Source organism: Sciurus vulgaris (genome assembly GCF_902686455.1).
Source record: "Sciurus vulgaris genome assembly, chromosome: 1".
NCBI lineage: Eukaryota > Metazoa > Chordata > Mammalia > Rodentia > Sciuridae > Sciurus > Sciurus vulgaris.
The window spans coordinates 52,282,134-52,304,731 of record NC_136461.1 but is presented as its reverse complement, the minus strand read 5'-3'; the positions used below and the strand labels follow the sequence as shown (position 1 = coordinate 52,304,731).

The 22,598-nt window shown below is 42.0% G+C and overlaps 1 protein-coding gene across 2 annotated transcripts in view; it reads right to left on the bottom strand.

Annotated features, from left to right (window-relative positions):
- ROR1 (receptor tyrosine kinase like orphan receptor 1) overlaps positions 1–12,576 on the bottom strand; it is a 415,961-nt gene extending 403,385 nt beyond the window's left edge. Inside the window, exon 1 of one of the 2 annotated variants that reach the window (XM_079130945.1) lies at positions 12,042–12,576. In XM_079130945.1, coding sequence (XP_078987071.1) covers positions 12,042–12,132 — 91 coding nt within the window. In that variant the 5' untranslated portion in view covers positions 12,133–12,576. The remainder of the gene's footprint in view (positions 1–12,041) is intronic. The other variant, XM_079130944.1, reaches the window with a different exon arrangement.
- Positions 12,577–22,598: the final 10,022 nt, after the last annotated feature.

Here is a 22,598-nt window from a genome sequence, read left to right as displayed (position 1 = left end):
CAGGCCTCCCACCAGCAAGGCAGGTTCTCTCCCACATACTCGCTTCTTTCTCTGGGCACAGATGTGACCAAGGCATCTCTCAGCCTGCTACCTGGTAAGGACTGCCCCTAAGTCCCAGGCAAAGTCGATGATTACCAGCGCCACAGTCAGTCCAGGGGTTGGGGGGTTGAGCATTATATGGGCAGTCCCCCTAACCAGGTTGGAGCAATTCCTTTTGTGACTTGAGGAAGGGGAATTTCCCAGGAGGGAGCAAGGGGAACAGAATTGGGGTCAGGACAATAATTCTGGAGTGACAAAATAATATGATTCCACTACAAATATAAAATGCCCTGCCAAGTGGATGGCCCCTAGGAGATACTCAATAAATGAGGGTGACTATTACCGCAGAGATCCAAATCTGGGTGTTGGGCTACATCAAAATAAGTGGGGGCGACACCCATGGCCATGATTGGTGATACTGGCTAAAGATGAAGGTGAGGGGAAGAAAGGGCAGGAGGCCGAAGCAGTTCAGGGTCAGGGCACTGCTGACCCTCGGACACACTGGGGGCTGACGAACAAGTGTGATTTCAGTGAGAAGAAATGGGAAGAGGGACAAGCAAGAGCTGGATGGGCTGAGGAGGTGGGCAGGAGGAAGCGGCCGAACACAGGTCAGGCATTGTCCCCGCCTACCATTCAGGGGGTATCAACCTTGCCTCCCTAACAGAAATGGTAAGCCTCCTACAGGAGCAGATACTGCCCTGTATTTCTCCTACATCCACTTTAATTACTAAACAAATATTTAACCAAACGGAAGCCCCAGTGGCTTCTTGGGAGTTCACACAGGAGGTATCGCCCGGCAGGTGTCGGAGCTGTTCCTCCCGGGCCCTTCTCCCCTCTCCTTGGTGACACCAACACTCTGATCTAAGATGGATTGACTGTCTGCTGATGTCATCCCATGAGTCTGGAGGAAGCCACTTTCACCCATGGCCTGCCTTGGCTAACAGACTTTGTACACCAGAGGCCTGAGGCAAAGACACACAAGAGAGTTATTTGTAAAATGTTTTGATCATCTCATCTATACAGTTTTAGCCCTAACACAATCATGAAATCTGGCAAGTGATCCTTAAAAATAAAAAAAAATTTAAAAATAAATCAAGCCGAGTTTGGTGGCGCAGGCCTATCATCCAACCTACTCTAGAGGCTGAGTCAGGATGATCAAAAGTTTGAGGCCAGCCTGGGAAACTTAAAAAGACCTTGTCTCAATAAAAAATAAAAGGGCTGGGGATGTAGTTCAGTAGTAGAGTATTCCAGGCTCAATTCCCAGTACCAAAAAGAAAGCAGCCAGAGTAGGAGGGTAATGTTTTATTCCTTGTGCCTGGTATAGTGGTTAGACCTGGACTCCATCTATCCCTTTCCTCACTCCTCCTTGACGCTGACTGTGCTTGAGCACAGTCCTGGACAGGGACTTAGGGACCAATGAAAAGAACAAACTGAGCATGCTCAGCTCAGCTCTCCCTTCCTCAGTGGAAAAGAGGGACACTATCAGTTGTCCCGAAGACCCCAACAGCAGGCTCTGCCCCATGAAGATTATCTGGCCACAGGCAAAGCTTTGATTCCTTGGCTTAGGGACACTAGATGTGAGAGGGCAGAGTACTATAAGCAACACAGAGAAAAAAGGGAAAATCACCCGTAGATTAAGGAAGTCATCAAAAACTGTCCCTGCTCACTATCAGCCATTTATATAGACAAATCTCAAACAGGTAAGGCTGGGGACTGCAAGCTCCTATCCCAGCCCACAAGGGTTCTCTGAAAGGAGAAGGAGGCAAACAGTCAGCACTTCCTTAAGGTGTGCACATCAGGACTAGTGCTTATCATGGCACAGCCCAGGTAGGAAAAAGAAAAACAACCTATACCCGGGGGAGGGGGTGAACATTATGCAAAAACTACCAAACACCTAGTGGGAGTGAAATCAGGTTGAGGGTGGTACAGAGTAAGTTGCTTTCCTGTGCCCATGTCTAAATCCACACGGAAATGGTGTCGATTTCAAGGATGTCTAGGATTTGGGGCAGTGGGGTCCAGTTTGTCTTATGATGTTTACACTGCTCAGAGCATAAGAAAGTCCCTGTCCTTAGAAACGTTCACTTCATCATAACCTAAAACCTCCAGGTACTAAGAAGACCACCTCAGAGATGCTTGTGTTATAAAATTAAGCCTAACAAGGTGCTGAGTTTTAGAAATTTTGCCCTGTCCCATGTTGTGAAAATTTCCAAGGAGGAACTGCTGGTCTCTGTCATGGATGTAGGAGTAACCACACACCAACCAGAGACCCAGGTCCTTGCCCTGTGCCAAGCACTACCCAGTCCTACCTTCTGCAAAGGTAGGTGCCCTTATGCCTCCCATTTTACAGTTGAGGAAAACCCACCTCAGAGAGGTTAAGGAGTTTGCTGACCTGGCAGAGAAGTGGTGAGCCCAGTATGGGGTGAAGATTCATGTACCCCCAGAGCCCTGCCTTTCCTGCTTCCTCTACCTGCTGAAATCACCAGCCCCTAAGCCAACTCCTTGTTTCTTAAATAACTTGTATTTGCAAGTGAATTTCTTTTTTTTTTTTTTTTTTTTTTTTTTTTTTTTTTTTCCTGGTATCAGGGATTGAACCCAGGGGCTCTTAACCACTAACCCACATCCCTAGTTCTTTTTTAATATTTTATTTAGAGACAGGGTCTCACTGAGTTGCTTAGGGACTCGCTAAATTGCTGAGGCTGACTTTGAACCTGAGATCCTCCTGCCTCAGCCTTCTGAGCTACTGGAATTACGGACATGCGCCACCACACCTGGTGCAAGTGAATTTCTTTAGGTTATAGGAATCCCATCTCCAAGTCCTAACAACAAATGCCTCTAAACTGTTTCAAAAAATGATGGCTGATCTTGAAAATTTTGTGGGTAAAACAAGTGAGAACAGCAAATTTGTTTGCTGGTGAAATACTACTGAAAACTGAATCCTAGAGGAACAAGTTTCACATACCAATAGTCCTTTAGTGTAAAAAGTGTAATGAGTCTGAAGTCAAAGGTGCTTCGGAGGTTGCAGACAAGCCGCAGCCCTGAGTGGCCATGGGTGAGCTGCCAACCTGATTTAAAAAGAGACAAAGACAGAGAAAGAAACCCTATTTCATTGGGCTATTGGAAAATTAAGGTTAATACTATACATGAAGTAATTCTGCAAGCTTATTTTGACTCAGCTGCTTGTCTGGGATCTTATACAAAACTTTAATCATCAGACAGAATTATTAAAAAAAAGAAAAAAGAAAAGAAAAGAAAAGAAAGCGGAAATACAGGATAACACAATGATTAAGGAAGAAGTCCTGGCCTCAGAAAATCTATGGGTCTTTCCTGTTTAACTCTGTGTGGTTTGGGCACCAACAACCTTCTTTGCATCTTCATTTCCTTATCTGGAAAATGGGAATAATAGCTTGTGTGCCTCATTGGGTTGAACTGAAGACTATGTGAGTTAAAATACATCAAGAACGTAGAGGAGGGCTGGCGGTGCCACTCCAAGGTGGAACACCTGCTCAGTGTGTGCAAGGCCCTGGGGTCCATCCCCAGCACCAACACAATCAAACAAAAACTTAAAATGGTACTTGGTGCACAGTATGTGTCGGTTATTACCATTCTCTTGTGATTTCCATCAAGCAGGCAAAATGTGAATTAGGATTTAGTAGCCTGCACTACAAAACAAACTGTAGCAGCTGAGGGGAGAAGACCTTTGACAAGCTGTCCTCAAACACAGGACACCCTCTGGAGAGGAAGACAAGCCATTGTCAACCTCCCAGTAAAACCCTGCTTCCTTCTCACCTCCCCTTCCCCTTCACATGCAAAATTCAAAGGATACCTCGCAAGGCTTGCTTTCTTTTCTTCCCTCTCCCATCCCTTGGAGACCTGTTTAACTCCCCCTGGGAAGGCCCATCTAAGAACGCAGGCCATTCTGGGCTGGCCCCTGCAGACCAAGGCAACACGTGCAGAATTTAGTCCTTTCCCAGCAGGAGAATGTCCAGCTCTCTCCTCCTCTCCCATCTCTCCAAAAACCTCTCGAGAATCCGCCCCAAAGACCTCTCCCTTCTCAGGATTTTGCATATATAATCACCAATTCTGCACTCACCGGCTGTATAATTATTTCACAAGTGCCTATTTTATTGCCCTTAAAAGGTAAATCCCCCAAGGGGAAAGACCAGTCTCAGTTCTTCTAGGTTCCCCACAGTGCAGGGCACGATTCCAGAGGCACCCTGAGGTCTGATTGTACAGAGGGAACTCTTCCACGTGAAGTAGACAGACCCAAACTAGAGTTCCTATTTTATTTTTAAAATGCTGGTCCTGACCCCACTAAACTGATCTCAAGGCAAACTACGGTTTACAGATGAGTTAGTTAAGGTAACATTAGCAGCTATAACTGAAAATCCCAAAATCGCAGCCTTACCAATAGATGCTTGACTCTGGTTCTTATAAAACCTAAACCAGGGCTGGGGTTGTGGCTCAGTGGTAGATCACTTGCCTAGTATGTGTGAGGCACTGGGTTCAATTCTCAGCACTGCATATAAATAATAAATAAAATAAACCGTAAACCAGTGTGGCCCAGCAGGTGACTTTCACCATGGTAGAGTGATTAAGGGAAGGTCCCCAGCACTTTCCATCTTGTGGCATCTTCAACACATGACTTCTAAGGTTGCCAGGCCATCTGGGTACTTTTCTGTAGGTCAAACGGACAAGTGACACTCAATACTTCCAACTCATTCCATTGGCTAGCATTTGGTCCCATGGCGTCACTTAACTTGAGAGGGATCTGGGAAATATCTTCATCGAGCCATGTACCCAGCAAGAACAGATTCACTGATCAGCTAGCAATTGGCATTTGAAAAATGCCAATGACTCTCCAGTGGGACTTTGGGGATATTGGCTCGCAGTCAGAACACAGGAAGTGTAAGAAGTGTAAGATGAATGAATGAAGGGGAGAAGGTGCTGGCAGAGTTGCAAGTGTGCTGGTGTTCCTGCCTGGGTGTCATGGCTAGCTCCAACTCCACACCTGCGCAGTGTCGGCCTCCACACAAAGCCAGGCTGCAGGCAGGAGGGGACAACGCCAGAGCAACTGTCCTGGTGTCTGCCCTTCTACGAGGGATGGTACAGCTACTCTCTCTTTCAAGAAAAAGTGGGGGTAAGAGCATGTAGCTTTGGCAGCAGATATATCCTGACCAGGCCTGTCACTGGCCAACTAGGGACAGCAGGAGACTCCCTACTATGTATGGCAGAGTGCAGAGAATTTTCATGAGCTATTTTATACAGTCCCCATGATGAGACTGTAGAGGAGGCACACATGTTCTCCTTTGGACCGTCCAGTTCCTCCAGAATCACCGTTTTCCATCCCTGTGTTCCCCTGGCACTTCTCCACAGCCCTTTCCTAACAGTCACTGGTAGGAGGGATGGTTCGAGGGTTGAAGTAACAGGTCTACCCATTGGTACCCCATCACGCTTTAAAGATGGTGGTACTTGAAAGTCAAAATGTCCAGGTTCAAATCCCAAATCCAAGCTTCATAATTGCATGAGGCTGGCCAACAAACTTACCTCTCTGAGTCTTCATTTCCTCATCAGTTAAACTAAGATCCAAAGTCCAGCCCTCCAGAGGTGGCTCAGACGTATAAATCTACAAAGAGAGATACTGGGCCCGTAGTAGGTGCTCAAAATAGTAAGAATTTCTCTTCCGCTTTTCAAGAGACCAGAAATAATGTTTTATTCCTAGGCACTAACGCAGTATCTTACACATAATAAATATATAATAGAGGTTAGTTGAAACGCATTGAATGACAAACTATAACTGTTGAAAAACAAAAATAAAAAACACAAACTCTGCCTAGTGTTCACAGTTCTTGCTATCACCCTTCCCCCTTCCCACACACTTCATTACTCTTCTCTCTTTGGGTAACATGAACTTTTTTTGTACTCAGAAATTTTAAATGGCTAACAGAGCACCTCAGGATTCTTTCCTCTGGCCATTATCCTTCTCTTTCAAGTCGTGCTCAGCAAGATTATTTGGATATTGGAGCTAAAAACGGTCAGATTACAAGTGGAGGTCCCTGAAATGTAACATCCCCCATTGCAGGATTCTGGAATTACACCAAACACCAGGGAGGGGTTGCTCTTCCCCAAAGAGCTCTTGGCTCTGAAAAAAGTCTTTGTTTTAAGGCTCTGCAGATCTGCACTGTGGAATCTCCTCCCATGGGGTCCCCAGCACTGGTTTGAGGACTGCTCAGATCCAGAGTGTCTACAAGCTTCCTGTAAAACAAAACACTCAAGAGTCTCAAAATACCATAAAACATGCTATGCTCAGAGCCTTGGTTGCATCTCCCAGCATAATGATCCTTGATTTGGAGTCAAATCTTCTGATTTCTCCAGTGAGCCCTGGATCATGACAACAGCTAACATGCCACACATTCACCAGGTCCCCAGGCACTGTTGGGAGCTTTCTGTCCATGACATCTTTCATAAAATTCCAGTAAGTCAGTTATGATTGTTAATCCCATTTTACAGATAAGAAAACAGAGGCTCGGATGGTAAGTAACTTTGCCCAAGTAAGCAGCAAGCCTCAGTGTAAACCCTATCTATCAGGTTCAAACCCCACTGTTACACCAGGCCACCTCTTTAAATGGCTATCAAAGAAGGCCCATTCTACATAGAAATCCTGAAAAATAAACAGTCTGGACTAGTGGATCTTGTAGGCTTTTTTGAGAAAAAAAAAAAAAACTATGGTTTTATGGAGAAAAGAGCGGGGAGAGGAAATGTAAAGAAGCCAAACATTATGAGACTTCGCTTATCAGTATTTAATAACAGTTTCTGGATCAAAACTCCATAGAACCTTATTTATGGACAGACAGTTACTGTTAAGCAGGACCTTTTTATACAAGCTTTTCATCTGAGGATGTTGTAGCCTTCTTCTGCCTTTCTATTAGTGAGAGATGGGGTGTGAAATTGGCTAGCTCTGCCAAGATTATCCCATTAAATTATCTGCCCTCTTCCAGTGTAATTCACTCAGGGCAACAGTTGAAGCCTCAGGCCCTGTGGATGTCCAAGCCCTGACATGGAGTGTGTGTTGGGGGAGGTTCAGGTGGTGGGGCATCCCAGGGACATAACATCAATGCGCGTTTCTCTGCCTTACCAAAATAAAGTGGATGCCACAATTATCCCATTCCTAAACACACTGAAAACCCCAACTGAGCTTACTGCAACAAAGAGAGAGCCTTTTTACTGCTGTTTATTTTTATTTTGTATTCGTTAGCTTTTTAGATATTCCTGGCATGCAAGTCAGGCTCCGTGTAACAAGCAGCTGCATTTAGTTAAGGATTTTCGAAGAGTTCCCCCCTCCCCTCCCCCTCCAACTCCAGAGAACTTTCTCAGACTCCTAGAAGACTATTCCTTTCTCTTCATGTGTCCACAGAACAGTCTCTCCTGTTACAGCCCAGGTCCTTCTGTTTGAAAAAGAGGCCTCCAAGATTTGAGTGCTTCCCAGTTGGGGTTGGATCTGCCAGGATCTGGTCCTCACTGGAACACTGAGCTGGCAATCTGCTCTCCCTCCAGAGAGCACTCCTATAAATCAACACGACCCCCCCCACACACCAAGTTATATACCAAGATGCAAATACAAAGGCACTTCATCAAAATATAGCTCATCACTAGTTGGAAGGAACTGCCAGACACACTCCTCAAACCGCATCAAAGTTACAGTTCGTTACAAAAATGCAATTCCTCCAGATCCAGAAGCCCAGGCTATCCCAGGCGCTTCCAATCTATCTCCGAGTTACAGCAAGACTGGCTAAGTCCAGCACCAGAAGGAAAATTGGAATAGGCTGTCTCCAAATCATTTTCTTATATACTCCAGGTGAAGGGAAAGAAAACCTGCCTTGAGTTCCTTTGGAAAACATGGGGAACCACTGGTCTATACAGTTAAGGAATATAAACCGTAAGAATTAAGCTAGAAGAGACTGTCTATGACAGTAGTTAGTTAAAATAAATGTATCAACTATGAGGGCTTGTAAGCCCAGCAAAGCCACATCCTGGCTGTGTGACTTTAAGAAAATAACTTAACCTCTCTGCACTTACATTCACCTATCTTTAAAATGATCTGGTTATGCCATCTCCCCTATTGTGGTGCTGTGAAGATTCAGTGAGTTAGTACTGATAAAAGGCTTAGAACAATTACTGGTCCACTGTAAGGATCATATCAAGTGTTAAATAAATTGCACAAATGGGGCATCTCAAAATGCTTGGGTTCAGGGACATGCAATCTCAGTCGAGTCACAGGGACTTAGTACCGTTCCTCAGCTTCTTCCAGGCCCACTGAACAGCCCACCTGGAGAGAGGGAAAGTGGGAAGTGAGAGGAAGTTAGAGGCAGAGCCTCCATGGACTGGCTGGATCCTACAGCTAAGATCCTACAGCCCACTGCAGATCCTCCAGCCAACACTCAGTCCCTTTCAACTGACCCAGGCAGCCAACTCTGCCCCAGCATCAAGCACGGCAGTCGTCCTATCTTTGCAGTTATCTTGGAAAATCTGATTATACCTATAAACCATAAAAACGTACATGAATATTGTTTCTAGGGGTTCACAGATCCTCAATTTCACGTACCCCACCTCTAGGCTAGCGCTCTTCTCCAGTACTTCACATGTATGGTTTCACTTAAATCTCAAAAAACTCCTGTGAGGCTCAGAGAGACTAATCAACATACCCACCACATGGAAGAGAAAAGATTCAAACCCAGGTCTGTCAAACACCAAAGCCTGTGCTGGCAGCCATTAAGCTATAGTGTCAAGTTCCACTAAGTGCCTTCATATCAGAAGACGTGGCAGATAAAGGGAAAAATCTTTGAAAATATGGCATGTTGCAGATCATAGCAGAATTTTACATACAACCAAAATAATTATTCTCTGTTCATTCAACAAAAATCTAGGAACCACTTTCTCTCTCTCTGTATATACACACACACACACACACACACACACACACACATATACATGCCATTTCATGTAGCTAAACATTCACATCAATATACATATGGTCTACAAAGCATGTGGTTCTCCATTGGACACTGTGTGAAATTTTCAAAATATTTGAAGTGGGGGTAGGTGTTCATCATCAAACCATGGCCAAATCTGATGCTAATTTGGATGCAAGTAACATATTCAGAAACTCCAAAAGTCTAACTTGGAGCCTATGTTCACCATGAAGAGGATTGAGGATGGACAGAATAAAGCTGAGGTGTTTTTTCTTTTTTTTTTTTTTTTTTTTTTTTTTTTTTTTTGCGGTGCTGGGGATTTGAACCCAGGGCATTGTGCATGCGAGGCAGGCACTCTACCAACAGAGCTCTATCCCCAACCCCCAAAGCTGAGGTTTTAAAAGGACTCCTAATTAAATATCAGGCAGATTATTTCAGGCATCAGAGTAACAAAACAGCCTAACAGGTATGATATTAAATTGGAAATCAAAGATTTCTACAACACTGCCAGAGGTAGCTTGCCCACAGACACCCTTTTTCTGCCTCCGAGTGGCTCCCCCTAGCCAGTCAGGTAGGATTTTCAGGCATCTCAAATAGAGAGGAGGCTTGCTGCCTAGGGCCCTGTGTTTTCACCAGCAAAGCTGATGGTCGTATTGCCCTCGGGATACTCCTATTCTAAAAGTAGACAGGACACCTATTCAAATGGCAAAGGAAGGCTTGCAAAATGACAGCAAACACAGTGGCAGGCACAGAACCAACAGATTCTGAGAAAAGTTTAGACAGGTTCCTGGAGCCTTGAGTTCTGGGAGCAGAGATGGGACTTCAGCTTCCTAGAGAAACTGAACTTTGGTAGGTAAGAGGAACATTGGGAAAGCAACAACGGATGTGCCAGAAACAACACATTTAAAGATTTCTTCTCCTGGCCAATAAAATAGAAAAGTGATGGCAGAAATGCTGAGTTTTTTTTTTTTTTTTAATTAATAAGTGAAACTTACATCCTCTTTAGCTGATTTCCTGAACTACCTCAGCTACCTTAGGAAGCTCAGATGAAAGCCCATCTGAGGTCCACTAGAAATCTTAGCCCCAGAGAAAAGAGCAAACCTTCACAGAAATGGAAAGAAACTTATAAGGCAATAATAACAGGTTTGAGTTCACTGCTACAGAGGGAGAAAAAGGCAAAGAGGCAAAACTCTTCTTTTTAAAAAAAAACTTTTTTAAGCCCTATAAAGGGTAAAAGAAGACAAAATCTGAGTGGCTGCCCCTAACTAAAGTGTCTTAAACTCAACAAAATCATTGCATGGACATTTATTTAAAGGCAGATTACCAAAAAAGGTGAAATCCTCCCGCCTCCTCTCCCTCCCTCCCGCCAGGGGCTATCATCTAAAAGCAATCACTGCTGAAAGGTTAAGTACAAAGCAAAGAAGTCCACAGAGGAAATAACCAAATTAATTAAGGTCCCAAGCCAGGAGTCCTACCTTAGACAGAATCCCCCTGGTTATCTCCGCCTCAATTTGCTGGGCAACTGGACTTCAGAAGGATGTTTAGGTTGTGTTGGCAGAGGGGCCTATTTTCTACTTTTCACCCAGGTGTTGTGGCACAGGGCCAGATGTTTGGCATCACCAAGCAAAACATCCATGTGACCAAACTGTTTACATTTCATTAGGATTTTCCATCAGGAAGAAGCACTCCCCGCTGATGTACATCTTCATCACAATTAGGAGCTGTATTTACCCCAAGGAGCCTCCAGATTAGCACAACCACACTGCAGGATCAGTTTCAGAATCATCCTCTGTGAACGCTGCTCCCACTTCCCAAAATCATCTCTAAGAAATCAGAATTCACACACGACTTCCCTCCAGAGTTCTTTCTACCAAAAACATTATAAGCTGAGTTTTAGTAAAAACTAATTTTGCCGTCACAATCTACGTAGTCAATGGATCTTTCCCCCCTTAACTGTTAAGTAAACCACAGCCTTTTCTTTACCTAAACACAGCGCCAACTTAAAAATGAAAGATGCGTGATAAAGGAGCAGGGACCTAGTTATACCAACAGGTTTGGGGGCTGCGGGTGGGGGAGGGAAGAACCCCAGGGCTTCAGCACCACCTCCTCAAGGGATGCATGTTAAAAGTGAGGCCCAAGACCCCGGAGACTTTAATCAACTTTCCCCCTCCAACCTCCAAAGAATGAATCGGTTGTCTCCACAGGCGCAGCCGGGCTCTTCCCTCTCATTGTGTACGGGCTCAAACGCAGCAAGGATCCCAGCTTCCCGCAGCGAACTAAGACGCTCCGGCTGGCGGTGGAGTCTTTTCTCTAACTGTTGCGATTGTCTTTGGAGATTACCAAAATCAAGTATGCATTAGATGGCTTCCCCCCCCCCCCCGACTGTAACACACACACACACACACACACACACACACACACACACACACACACACGTGCACACCCAGAACACTTTGGAGCCTCAGGTCGCCTCTGACAGCACATTTTGCACAAAGTGGCAGCAGCGTCAGCAGCGTACACGTTTCGGCCTCCATGGTGACCCTCGGGAGGGCCGGAGGCCGGGGCTGTGGAGATGCAAGGCCGCGGGAGCCCCAGCAGCACAGGGCTTTTGTTTGCGCTGGTTCGCGGACCGCCTGGGCTCTCACAGGCACCTCTGAACATGCAAACCCCTCGTGGACCGCTGGATAGATTGCCTGAACAGCGGTTTGGGGTCTCTGAGAGTCCAGGAAGAGATGGGGAGACGAACAGCGCGGAAGTGCCCCGATCACCCCACGACCCTCAAAGCCCTCTACGCTTCCTGTCAGCACTGACAACCGATGCACGGTGTGAAGGAGCAAATTCCCGGGCGTACCCGGGACCCGCCGCGGGGCTCCAGGGCCAATCATCGCCTGACTCCCCCGCGGCCCGGAGGCGCGCCGGCAAGATCCCGGGCGAGTAGCCGGTCCCCTCCGCCGAGACGGGCGCGGCGTCTGCCGAGTGCCCCGCGCACTGCTGGAGGACTGAGGGGCGCTGGGGGTCGGAGCGGGCGTTTCTTACCTTGAGCAGCAGCCCCGCGCGCGGCCAGCAGCAGCGCGGCCAGCAGCGGCAGCAGCGGCTGGCGCGTCCCGCGGCGGCGCGGCCGGTGCATTCCTCCTCTCGCGGCGGCGGCGGCGGCGGCTCCCCGGCGGCGCGCAGAACATCCACGGGCTCTCCCCAGGCTCCCGGCCACCTCGTCCCGGCCGCTTGAGATTGCAGGATGCCGGAGGCGTTTGCAAAGCTCTTTGTCCCTCTAACCGCTCCCTCGCCTCCGCCGGGCGGTCTCCGGACCCCGTGAGCGCGGTCCCTTACCAGCCCTCTGGCTTCAGTCTCGCCTCGGCCGGCCGCTCAGTTCCGACCTTCCCAAATCACTGTCCTGGACTGCAAGTCTCCTCCGCTCCGACTCGAGAAGAGCGTAACCTGCGCCCGGGGCGGCCGTCCTGGAGCCCCCTCGGTGGAGGCTGTGGCGGCTCCTCCCGCTCTCCGCGCTCCCTCTCTTGCTCAACTTGTCACTTTCCACCAACTCTCCAGCCCAGCGCCCCAGCCCCGACCAATGGCAGGCGCGGGCGCAGGCCAGCGACCCAGCGCCCTCTGCTGCCCCCTCTTAATACCCGCACCCTCCTCGACTTCCCAGAAAGTGGGAGTTTCTGCCGCGCCTCCCGCTCGCCCACCCCTCCCATTCCCCTCACAGCTCAGCTCTGCCACTGAACCGAGACCCCAGAAACCCTCAAGATCATTTGACAGATGTGGGAAACCGAGGCTCAGGGAGACTTGTCCAGGCTCTGAAACCATTCCGTGTCTTAATGACTCAGGAGACCCAGATTCTAGCAGTCAAACCTCTGTGGCTGTTAGTTGTGTGACCTTTGGTAATAGAACATATATTGATATCATACAATATCCCTTTTGATTACTTCTTTGCCCCAAGAGTTACCTGAGAGTTCTTACACAAGTGATTTATATGTGCCCCTTTCGTTTTTAATTTCTAGTTTTTTTGCATTGAAATCAATGTCATCTGAACTGTTTCCTTTGGGAGATTTATCTAGGATTTCTCTGTGGTCAGTTTTTGTCAATGTCCCCTGTCCTCTTGAGAAAAGATGTTTCTCTGTCCTCATAATATGAAGATAGAAAGCTGTATCAGTTAGATCTTTTTATATTCATTATATTACTGTGGTATTCTATATCTTTGCTTATTTTTTTCTGATCCCTGGATTCTGCTGTAGACTAAGGGGACCGCTAATGTCTCCTAGTAGTAGTTCAATTCTCCTGGATTAGCTTTATGAATTTTGTAATTCATAAAAACTCTTGATGGTTTGTTAGAGACACCTGTCAGTCTTGCCCTAGAGGAACACAAAGGAATACAGAATCTACCAATAATCCCAAAGTCGCTTTCTAAATACCTCCTGTTTACCTGATGCTTATATGCATTTGTTCATAAACCTTGCACTGACACTTTAAAAAAATTAAAAATTGCCGACTTCTTTGTCTTTTACATATATTATCCCCAAAGAACAGTTTTAGAAGTTAAGATGCAAAAAATAGCGTAAATAACTTGTCCACTGTCATCATGGGCCATGGGGGACAAAACCAATACTCCAACTCTTTCCCATAAGGGGGCTAAAAATTCTTAACCAGCGCTCCTTGTATCAGAAGCACTCATTAAGGCAGGGGACCAGGGACATTGCTGCTGCAATAGCCTTTAAGATTCAACTTTAGAAATAAAATATTTTTTAAAAGATTCAGCTTTAGATTTTATACTATGCCATCACTTTATTGAGGGCAAGGACTCTGTCTCAATTGTCCAGGTATCCCGGGTGCCTCACACAATACCTGGAACACAGTAAGAGCTCTTGATCAGTGAATAATATTCTCCATTTGGAGAATATTTTTTCTCTGATCAATTTGTCATATTTGTTGTTGGGGGGGGTGGAGGTTCTGTGTGCCTTGTCGCCAAAGAAAGCATGTCTCTGAAAGCTGAGACATTAGAAGGGGGAGAAATGTAGCTCAAAGTATGTCCCAGCAGATCACAGACTACTCTCTCTCCTAGCCCTGAGCATTTAGGCAGGTGAATGACCAGCCCATGAGGGACAAACAATTGCTCATTCTTCTCTAAGACTTCAGGGCAGGAGCCTCCCCAGCTGCCTTGGTAGCCTTCCCCCTTTCTATCACTCTGACCTGAGGTCAAGAAATGATAGACAGAGGGGCCTTGGGTCAACCAGTTCATCACCCAAATAGGTCTGTCCTCCAAGTTTCTCTGCCTGAGCCTCATTCAGTCCTGTCTCAATTATCTCCACTCACTTGCCTGAGGAACTTACTGCACAAGGTTCTCTTGTTGGAAAGCTTTCTTTGTCAGCGCCAGTATACCATGGCCCAGAAATTAGAAGAAAGTCAGTTACCCTGCACAATGCTGGCAGGCCTCCCTCTATTAAGGTGCAGCACACCATTGCCAGACAAGGAGCCTTTCCCGTCCACCCCCCACACCCCGCCCCCAGCCCTGCAGGTAACTGCTAGGCCAGGTATCTTAGGTTAACAGACGGCTGCCACTGCTGAGTATACAGAACTTAATGGCACTTTTATCAGCACTTAAACCTTCCAGGAACTTAATCACAGAATCACAAACGTGAGGAATGTGAGAGCCAGAAAGGGCCTTGGAAATTACCTAGTACCCCCTTCTGTGGACATTTTATATAAGAGAAAGGTGGGACTTGAGGAGGTGAAACTTCCTTGCCCAAGGTCACAAAGCTGCCCAGAGTCAAAATTGGGATCTAGAGCAACCAGACCAGATTAAGGACTCTCCTAGTCATCCCAGATATAGTACACTAGTTACCAAAGAACAGGTTCGAAAAGACACTTCCTGTTTTAAAAAAAAAAAAAAAGGAAAGGAAAAGTGTTGGGGGCGGGGGGGGGGGAGTGGGGGTGCCAACAAAATACTCATGCAAGTTCACTCAATGCCAGGCTGCACTGACTTAGGGGCACAGGCTGGGGGAGTCAGGCTGCCTGAGCTCAGGCCCAGCATCTCTGTTTTCTGCTGTTGCCATGGACAAGTATCTTTTTCCCTCTGGGCTTCATTTTCTCCTCTGCAAAATGATGATGATGATAATAATAGTACCTAGTTCATCCTGTGCAGTAAAAGCAAACTTTCTAAGTAAACCAAACCAACTAAACCTTAAAAATAGCCTTAATCTGGCTTCAATTGCAAACACAGGTGAAACCTACCTTGAGTCATAACTGTAAATATAAGTGGAACTTAACATTTCAAATAAATATTTATACTGGCAGAAATAAAACTTAACCCCAGTCAATCACAAACAGTCGATTAACCTATGATTATGTGACTGGGAACTTTCCAACAAAGTACCTTAAAAGGACAAGTTTGTAATTGCAAACCAATCAAATAATTTCTTTATTTTGCTTCTTCGTTTTCCCAGTAAATACTTGCCTCTCACGTTTTTGTTATTGGAAAACTAAGCCTTTTTTGGTCTGGTGTTCCCCAATTCTTGAACTGCTTCTTACTCAAACTCTTTAAAATGTTATTATGCCTCAGTTTACTTTTTTAACAGTAGTTAATGTTAAATATGAGTTAACTCATAAGGTGTTTTATGAGTATTTATCACAGAGTAGGCACTTAATAAGTGTTAGATATTATTGATATTATTTACATAAGTAAACTTACTTAAGTCATCAAAACCCCTCTGAAAATGATCTTGTCCCCATTTTTTACAGAAGAAGAAATGAAGTTAGAAACTTACCTAAATACAAAATTAAGTCAAAAAGTTGGGACCCCAGCCCACATTAAATCTCTTCACACTATACACTCCCACCTTACTCAGTGGTAGCACATGAGGAAAGCTACAATTTAAAATGTTCTTCTCATAACCAAGCGAGAGTCACACATGTAACCCAAGCTCCTCAAGAGGCTAAGACAGAAAGATCACAGAAGTTCAAGGGTAGCCTGAGCAACAGAGTGAGACTCTATCTCAAGTAAATAGAATAAATTATAAGTTTATTTAATAAATTATATTGTTTAATTATATATTTAATATAATTAAATATTATATTATATAAATAAATTATATTATATAAATTTAAATAAATTATATATACAAAATTTAAATAAATTATATTATATAAATTTAAATAAATTATATTATATAAATTATACATTATATTATATTATTTAATTATAAATTTATTTAATAAATTATTATACATTTATAGTAAATTATCTAAATAATAACTGGGGTTGTAGCTCAGTGGTAAAGCACCCCCAGGTTTACCCCCCAGACCTCAAAATAAATAAATGAAGAAAGAAAGAAATGAAGAAACACTTTAGTATTAGATAGAACTGACCAGATAACCTGACCAATTTATTTAACTTCCTTATAGTGCAATATTCTCATTGGTACTAAAAAAAAAAAAAAAAAAAAAAAGAGAGAGAGAGAATGTTAAGACAATTTATACAAAGTAATTTTTAGTATAAAACAATACATTTTAGACCTTAAATTTAAAAATCTCAGTGCAGTATTTGACTTGGTACTTATTCAATAAATTGTTACTCTTATTATTTTTTCCTCTAAATTATTCCTACATTATGGGGTGGGACATGGGGCATATATTTTGTGTAATCATATGGCCTGAATTTCTAGCACAATCTTGATTTCATATATTTATATCCATTAGTCTCCTGTATCCATTTGAACCCGTGCAGAAAAGATGAAAGCCAAAGTGATTCATGTCATTATCAGAAACATATAAACAAGAAATTCGAGAACAGTAAAGGATTGTTAGTAAAGCTAATACCAAGACACTGTACACTATGACACTTCCAAAAGAAGACATAGAAGAAAAGTTAGGGATCTTGGATTTGACACACATTTCTTAAAGAGGTCATTAAAGCTGTGAAATAAAAATATTGATAAATTTGACTTCTTCAAAATTAAAATCTTTTGCCTTTAAAAAGACATTGTCATGAAAATAAAAAGCTAAGTGACAGACTGGGAGAAAATATGGCAAAACATAAGTCTGACCAAGAACTTGTACCTAGACTACATGATGAACTCTTACAACTCAGTGACAAGAAGACTAACAACTGATCTTTAAGATGTTTAGCAAACATTTTATCAACAAAGATACATGAATGACAAAGAAACACATGGAAAGAGGCATGACAACATTAGTGATCAGGGAAATGCAAATTAAAACCACAATTAGACACCACTACAAGCCTAAGAGAGTAGCTGAAGTTTAAAAAATGGACCATATCAAGTTGTAGCAAGATTTCGAGCAACTGGAACTTTCATATATTACTGATTGGAATATAAAATGGTGCCTCTGCTTTGGAAAACAGTTCTGCAGTTGAAAGCTAAATCTATATCTACTTTATAATCTAGCCATCCTAATCTTAAATATTTACCAAAAGAACTTGAAAACATAGGTCCAAAAAAGACTTATATGTGAAAACTCATATCGGCTTTATTTATAATGGTCAAATTTTTCATCAACCCAAATGTCCATCAACAAGTGAACTACAACATAGTAGACTCTGGTATGTTCATATAATGAAACACATAAACAATAAAAGTCATTAAAGCTATGAAATAAAAACAATACTCAACAATAAAAAGGAATAATTTATAAATATACATAATAAAGTGGATGAATAGAAAAATAATTATTCTGAGGAAAAGAAACTAGATTTTTTAAAAGAATATATACTATATAAGTTTATTTATATAGAATTCTAGAAAATGCCAACTAACCTGTAGTGACAAAAAAAAACTGATCAACATTTACATGGGTCAGGGAAATAAAAGGCTGGATGATAAATGGGTAAAAATACATTCATTATCTTGATCATGATGGCTTCATAGCTATATACATATGTTAAATATAACAGTTTGGGTCCAATCAGGAGATAAAAACTACACAGTAAAGTAAGCAGGAGAAATTTAATAGAAAGAATCATTAACTGTGATAAAATCACAAGCACAAAATCTAAGGAAACTATATGGTATCCTAGGGAAGAGGAAGATCACTCCAAGAATGACAAACTTAGAAAGTTGTCAGACTTCATAGGAGAAGGTGTGGTTCAGCCCACTGGATAGCAGAGAAGATTGCTGGTCTTGATGGGCTGAAGGAAGCTCTAGATCACTCTTCGGAGTGCAGGTGGGAGACCAGCAGCTCACAGCATGAGCATGCAGTGGGAGTTTGGGCACTAATGTAAGCAGGAGATCTTGAAAGGATTGCAGCTCTTTGTGTACCTCTCTGCCCCTGGGAGCCACAAGTAGGCTGTGGGGATTTATGAAAGGAGCAGCTACCTGGCATATGACCCTCCAGGCCACAGATGACAGCATGGACATCACATGGTTTCCATACTGAAAAGGCTGTGAGAAAAATTGTCATCAGGACAAAGCTAGAAAATTACAGAGAGAGTAGAATCTCTCTACTGTCTGGGTCTGGGACTGGGGCAGCCTCCACCAGATATTCTCACACCCACCCCACTTGGCTCAGAAATTTAAAAAAGAAGTAGGTGAGGGAAGTGGGGTGGATTATGGGAGGGCACCAGCATCCCTAGGAAGCTCACTAGTGACTCTCCTCTGTAGGCCAAAGTTGAAAGTAGGAGATGGGGTTATAAAACTGGGATTACTGATAGTAATGAGGATGGTAATATTTCAAAATAAAGGCCAGCTGGAAATACTTAACTGAAGAAGCAGCAATTATTGTGATGAGCAGTGAGGTTAGAAGGGAGGGCAGCCAGGGTAGCCTGGCTCACAGAGTTATGGAGATGGTTAATACAACACAGCATCCCTAGAGCCAAAGACATATGGAGATGCAGGCAATCAGTAAGGGCATGTCCAAACCATTCAGCCAAAGGAAATCAAGGATGGACAATCAGGAGGGCAGCTTCCCCAGGAAAAAAATCACAATAACTTCTGGCTATAGTCCAAAACCAGTTTTCTGAACACATCAACTACATGACAGGCCAGATCCTCAGGAAGGAAGTCCCTACCCCAATGCAGCAAGTATGTAAAAGAATAAGCTCTTCAGTAGAACCAAGCTATGGTGCCAGCTATGGTCCAAGCTGTTGCTTTGGCCCATATGGCCAGGACAACTATGCTATTAGAGGATGTTTGTGGTAGGGTAAGATGTGTAGAATAAATGGCAGTCTTTAAGAGGACAATCACAGGATACATAGCTAGGGTTCAGTGAGGCCACACCACGTGTAGTGAAGAATGATTCACTGTTCAAAAAACAGCATCGCCCTTACGATGATCAGAGCCAATTATTCCTGCTAAGATGGTAACTCTTTTATTTGGCTCTTGGTCTCCTGGCATGAGAAATCTGAAGTAACTAGATGGCAGCTATAGCTTGAAAATTTAATGGCGAGTCTTATCGTAAACCTAATGGGAATGTTCCTTCTATGGGAGCAGAGTCCAACGTTATGGAGAGGGGGAGCACAAATTCCCTATGTGCTGTACTCAAGAGATGCATACATAAAGACACAGTTTGAAAGTAAAAGCACAAAAACAGGTATTGCAATTAATTACAAATGGTAATTATTTAAAAAAACTAGTGTGGGTTTATTATCATCAGACAAAATAGTTTCAAAACAAAGAGCATCCATAGAGTTAATGAGGGATATTTTATAAGAATAAAAGAGTTAATTCATCAAGAACACACAAAAATCCTGAATTTCTGTATGTTTCTATGTATGTTCCTAATAATAGAGCTTGAAAATATTTAGGAAGATATGTAGGAATATATAGAAATTGACAAAACTGAAGAAGAGGAAATGAACCACCTTAGTTGGAGACCTGAATATTTCTTAGTAAATGATAAAGAACATACAAATTAACAAAGACACATAGGATGTTGAGCATTACCAGCCAACTTGATTTCATGTTTATGGAATATTATGTCCCAAAACTAAGAGTACACATTCTATTCGAGCATTTACAGATCATTCATCAAGACAGACCACGTACTGTGCAATAAAATGAGTCAGTAAATTTCAAAAGATTGAAATCATATTGTGGATCTTCACCACAAGTCATGTAAACTAGAAATCAATAATAAAAAGATATATAGAAAATTCATGTACATTTGGGAATTAATCAACATTTTAATAACCCTAGGATCAAAGAAGAATTTGCAAGGGAAATTAGAAAGTACCTTAAAGTAAATGGCAAAGAAAATAATATTTTAAAATTTGGAGGAGCACAACTAAAGTGGTATGAAGAAGAAATTCATAATTTTAAATGTTTACATTAGAAAAAAAGAAAGATCTAAAACCATGACCTAAGTATCCACATGAGGATGCTAAAAAGTAACAAAGTAAACCCAAAGACACTAACAAGGACAATTAAATAAAACAGAAAACAAATAAATAGCAAAAATCAGCAAAGCCAAAGGTTTATATTTTGAAAACATCAATATCTTTGGTAAAGCCTTAGTGGTATTGATTTAAAAAAAAAAATTGGTCAACCTTCACAAACTCTCAACATCAAAAATGAGAGAGAGAATATAATTAGGTCCTACAGCTAAAGGCTCATGAATAACTTTATGTCAATAAATTCAACAATGATGATGATGACATGAAAAAAATTCCTTTAAAAATGCAACTTACCCCAACTGATAGAATAAATGGAAGACCTAAATAACTATGCACGTATAAAACAAAATGGAATTCTTATTTGAAAATTTTCCACAAAAGAACCCCAAGCCCAAGTGACATTACAGGTGAATTCTATCAAATATTTAAGGAAGAAATAAATCCAATATGACACAAATTCTTTAACATTCTAATTCATCATATAAGCTACCATGACCCTGATAGCAAAACCTGATAAGAGACAATTCAATAAAAATAATACTTAAACCAATATCCCTCATATATTAGATACACAGGCCTTAAAAAAATTGGAAAATTAAATCCAGCAATATAAAAAGGATAAAATATTATGACTATATTGGTTTCATTCTAGTAATGCCAAGTTACTTTGAGATTCTAAGATTAATCAGTGTAATTCACAAATGTAATCAATGTAATTAATAGATTTAAGGAGAAAATCATCTAATGAATTCAATAACTGCAGAAAAAGTACTTGAAAAAATCCAACAGCCACTTATGAGTTGTTTTAAGTTTTCATAAAACTAGAAATAAAAGAGAAACTCAATTTGATAAATGGCATCTGAGGAAAACCTCCATAATGATGAAATATTAATATTAAATGCATTTCCCCTAACCTGGGGGTAAGAGAAGGATGCAGGCTCTGCCATTTCTGATTAACATCACACTGGAGCTGCTAATCATGTCATAAGGCATTTAAGAGAAACAAAGACATAAATATTGGAAAGGAGTAAAACTGTATTTATTTGGAGGTAACAAGATGGTGGACATAGAGAAACTAAAAGAATATAAATATTTGTAAAACCCCACTACCATAGGGAATAAAATTGATCAAACTACATTTATGTGCATGTATGAATATGTAACAATAAAACCCACTATTATGTGTAATTATAATTTACCAATAGAAAAACAGACATTTAAAATTTCACTACCAAACTTGAGAGGTGAATTTAATTTTTTTTTTTTTTTTTTTTGTGTGTGTGTGTGTGTGTGTGTGGTACTAGGCATTGAACCCAGAGCCTTGTGCATGAGAGTCAAGCATTCTACCAACTGAGAGCCTGAGAGGTGAATTTAGTCAGATCTTAGAACATATGATCAATATACAAAAATCCATTTTTTGTCTATATATTAGTAATGAATAGTACCAAAAGTAAAAGAACCTATGAATTAATTTAGTGTAAGCAATTAATTAAAACTCTGCACTAAAAACTAAAATAAATTATTGAAAGAAATTGAAGAAGACGACTTAATAAATAGAGAACTATATCACATGCTCACAGTTTGAAAGACTCCATACTATAAACATGGGGGAAAAAAAAGTCTATTGATGAAACAGAGTACAGAGGCCAGAAATAGACAGATACACCTACACAGACAGTTGATTCTTCTAAGCACCAATGAAATTCAATAAAAAAAAGAAAAATCTAACAAACAGTGCTAAGCCAACTAAGGGAAAAGTGAACTTTGATCTTACCTCATATTATAAACAAAAATTAACTTGAGATGAATTGAAGCTTAAAGGTAAAAGATAATGCTACCAGGGAATACAATGTGAATATCTTTCTAAATGGGGTTGAGTAAAGATTTCTTAGGACACAATAAACAATAACTGTAAAAGAAATATTGGTAAGTTGGAATGCAGTGAAATTAAAATCTTATTTTCATCCAAAAACATGGTTAAGCAAATGAAAAGACAAGCCTTCAACTTGAGGAACATATCATGTATGACATAACACATATCTAAATTATGTAAAGAACTCCTAAAGGCAATAACAAAATGACAAACAACTCAGTGTTTTAAATGGCAAAAATTTGGACATACATTTCCACAAAGAGGATGTATGAACGTGAATGGTCAATAAATTCATGAAAAAATGCTCAACATTACTAATCATCAGGGAACTGAAAACTGAAATTATAGTGAGTACCCATTTCTATCAGGTAGAATG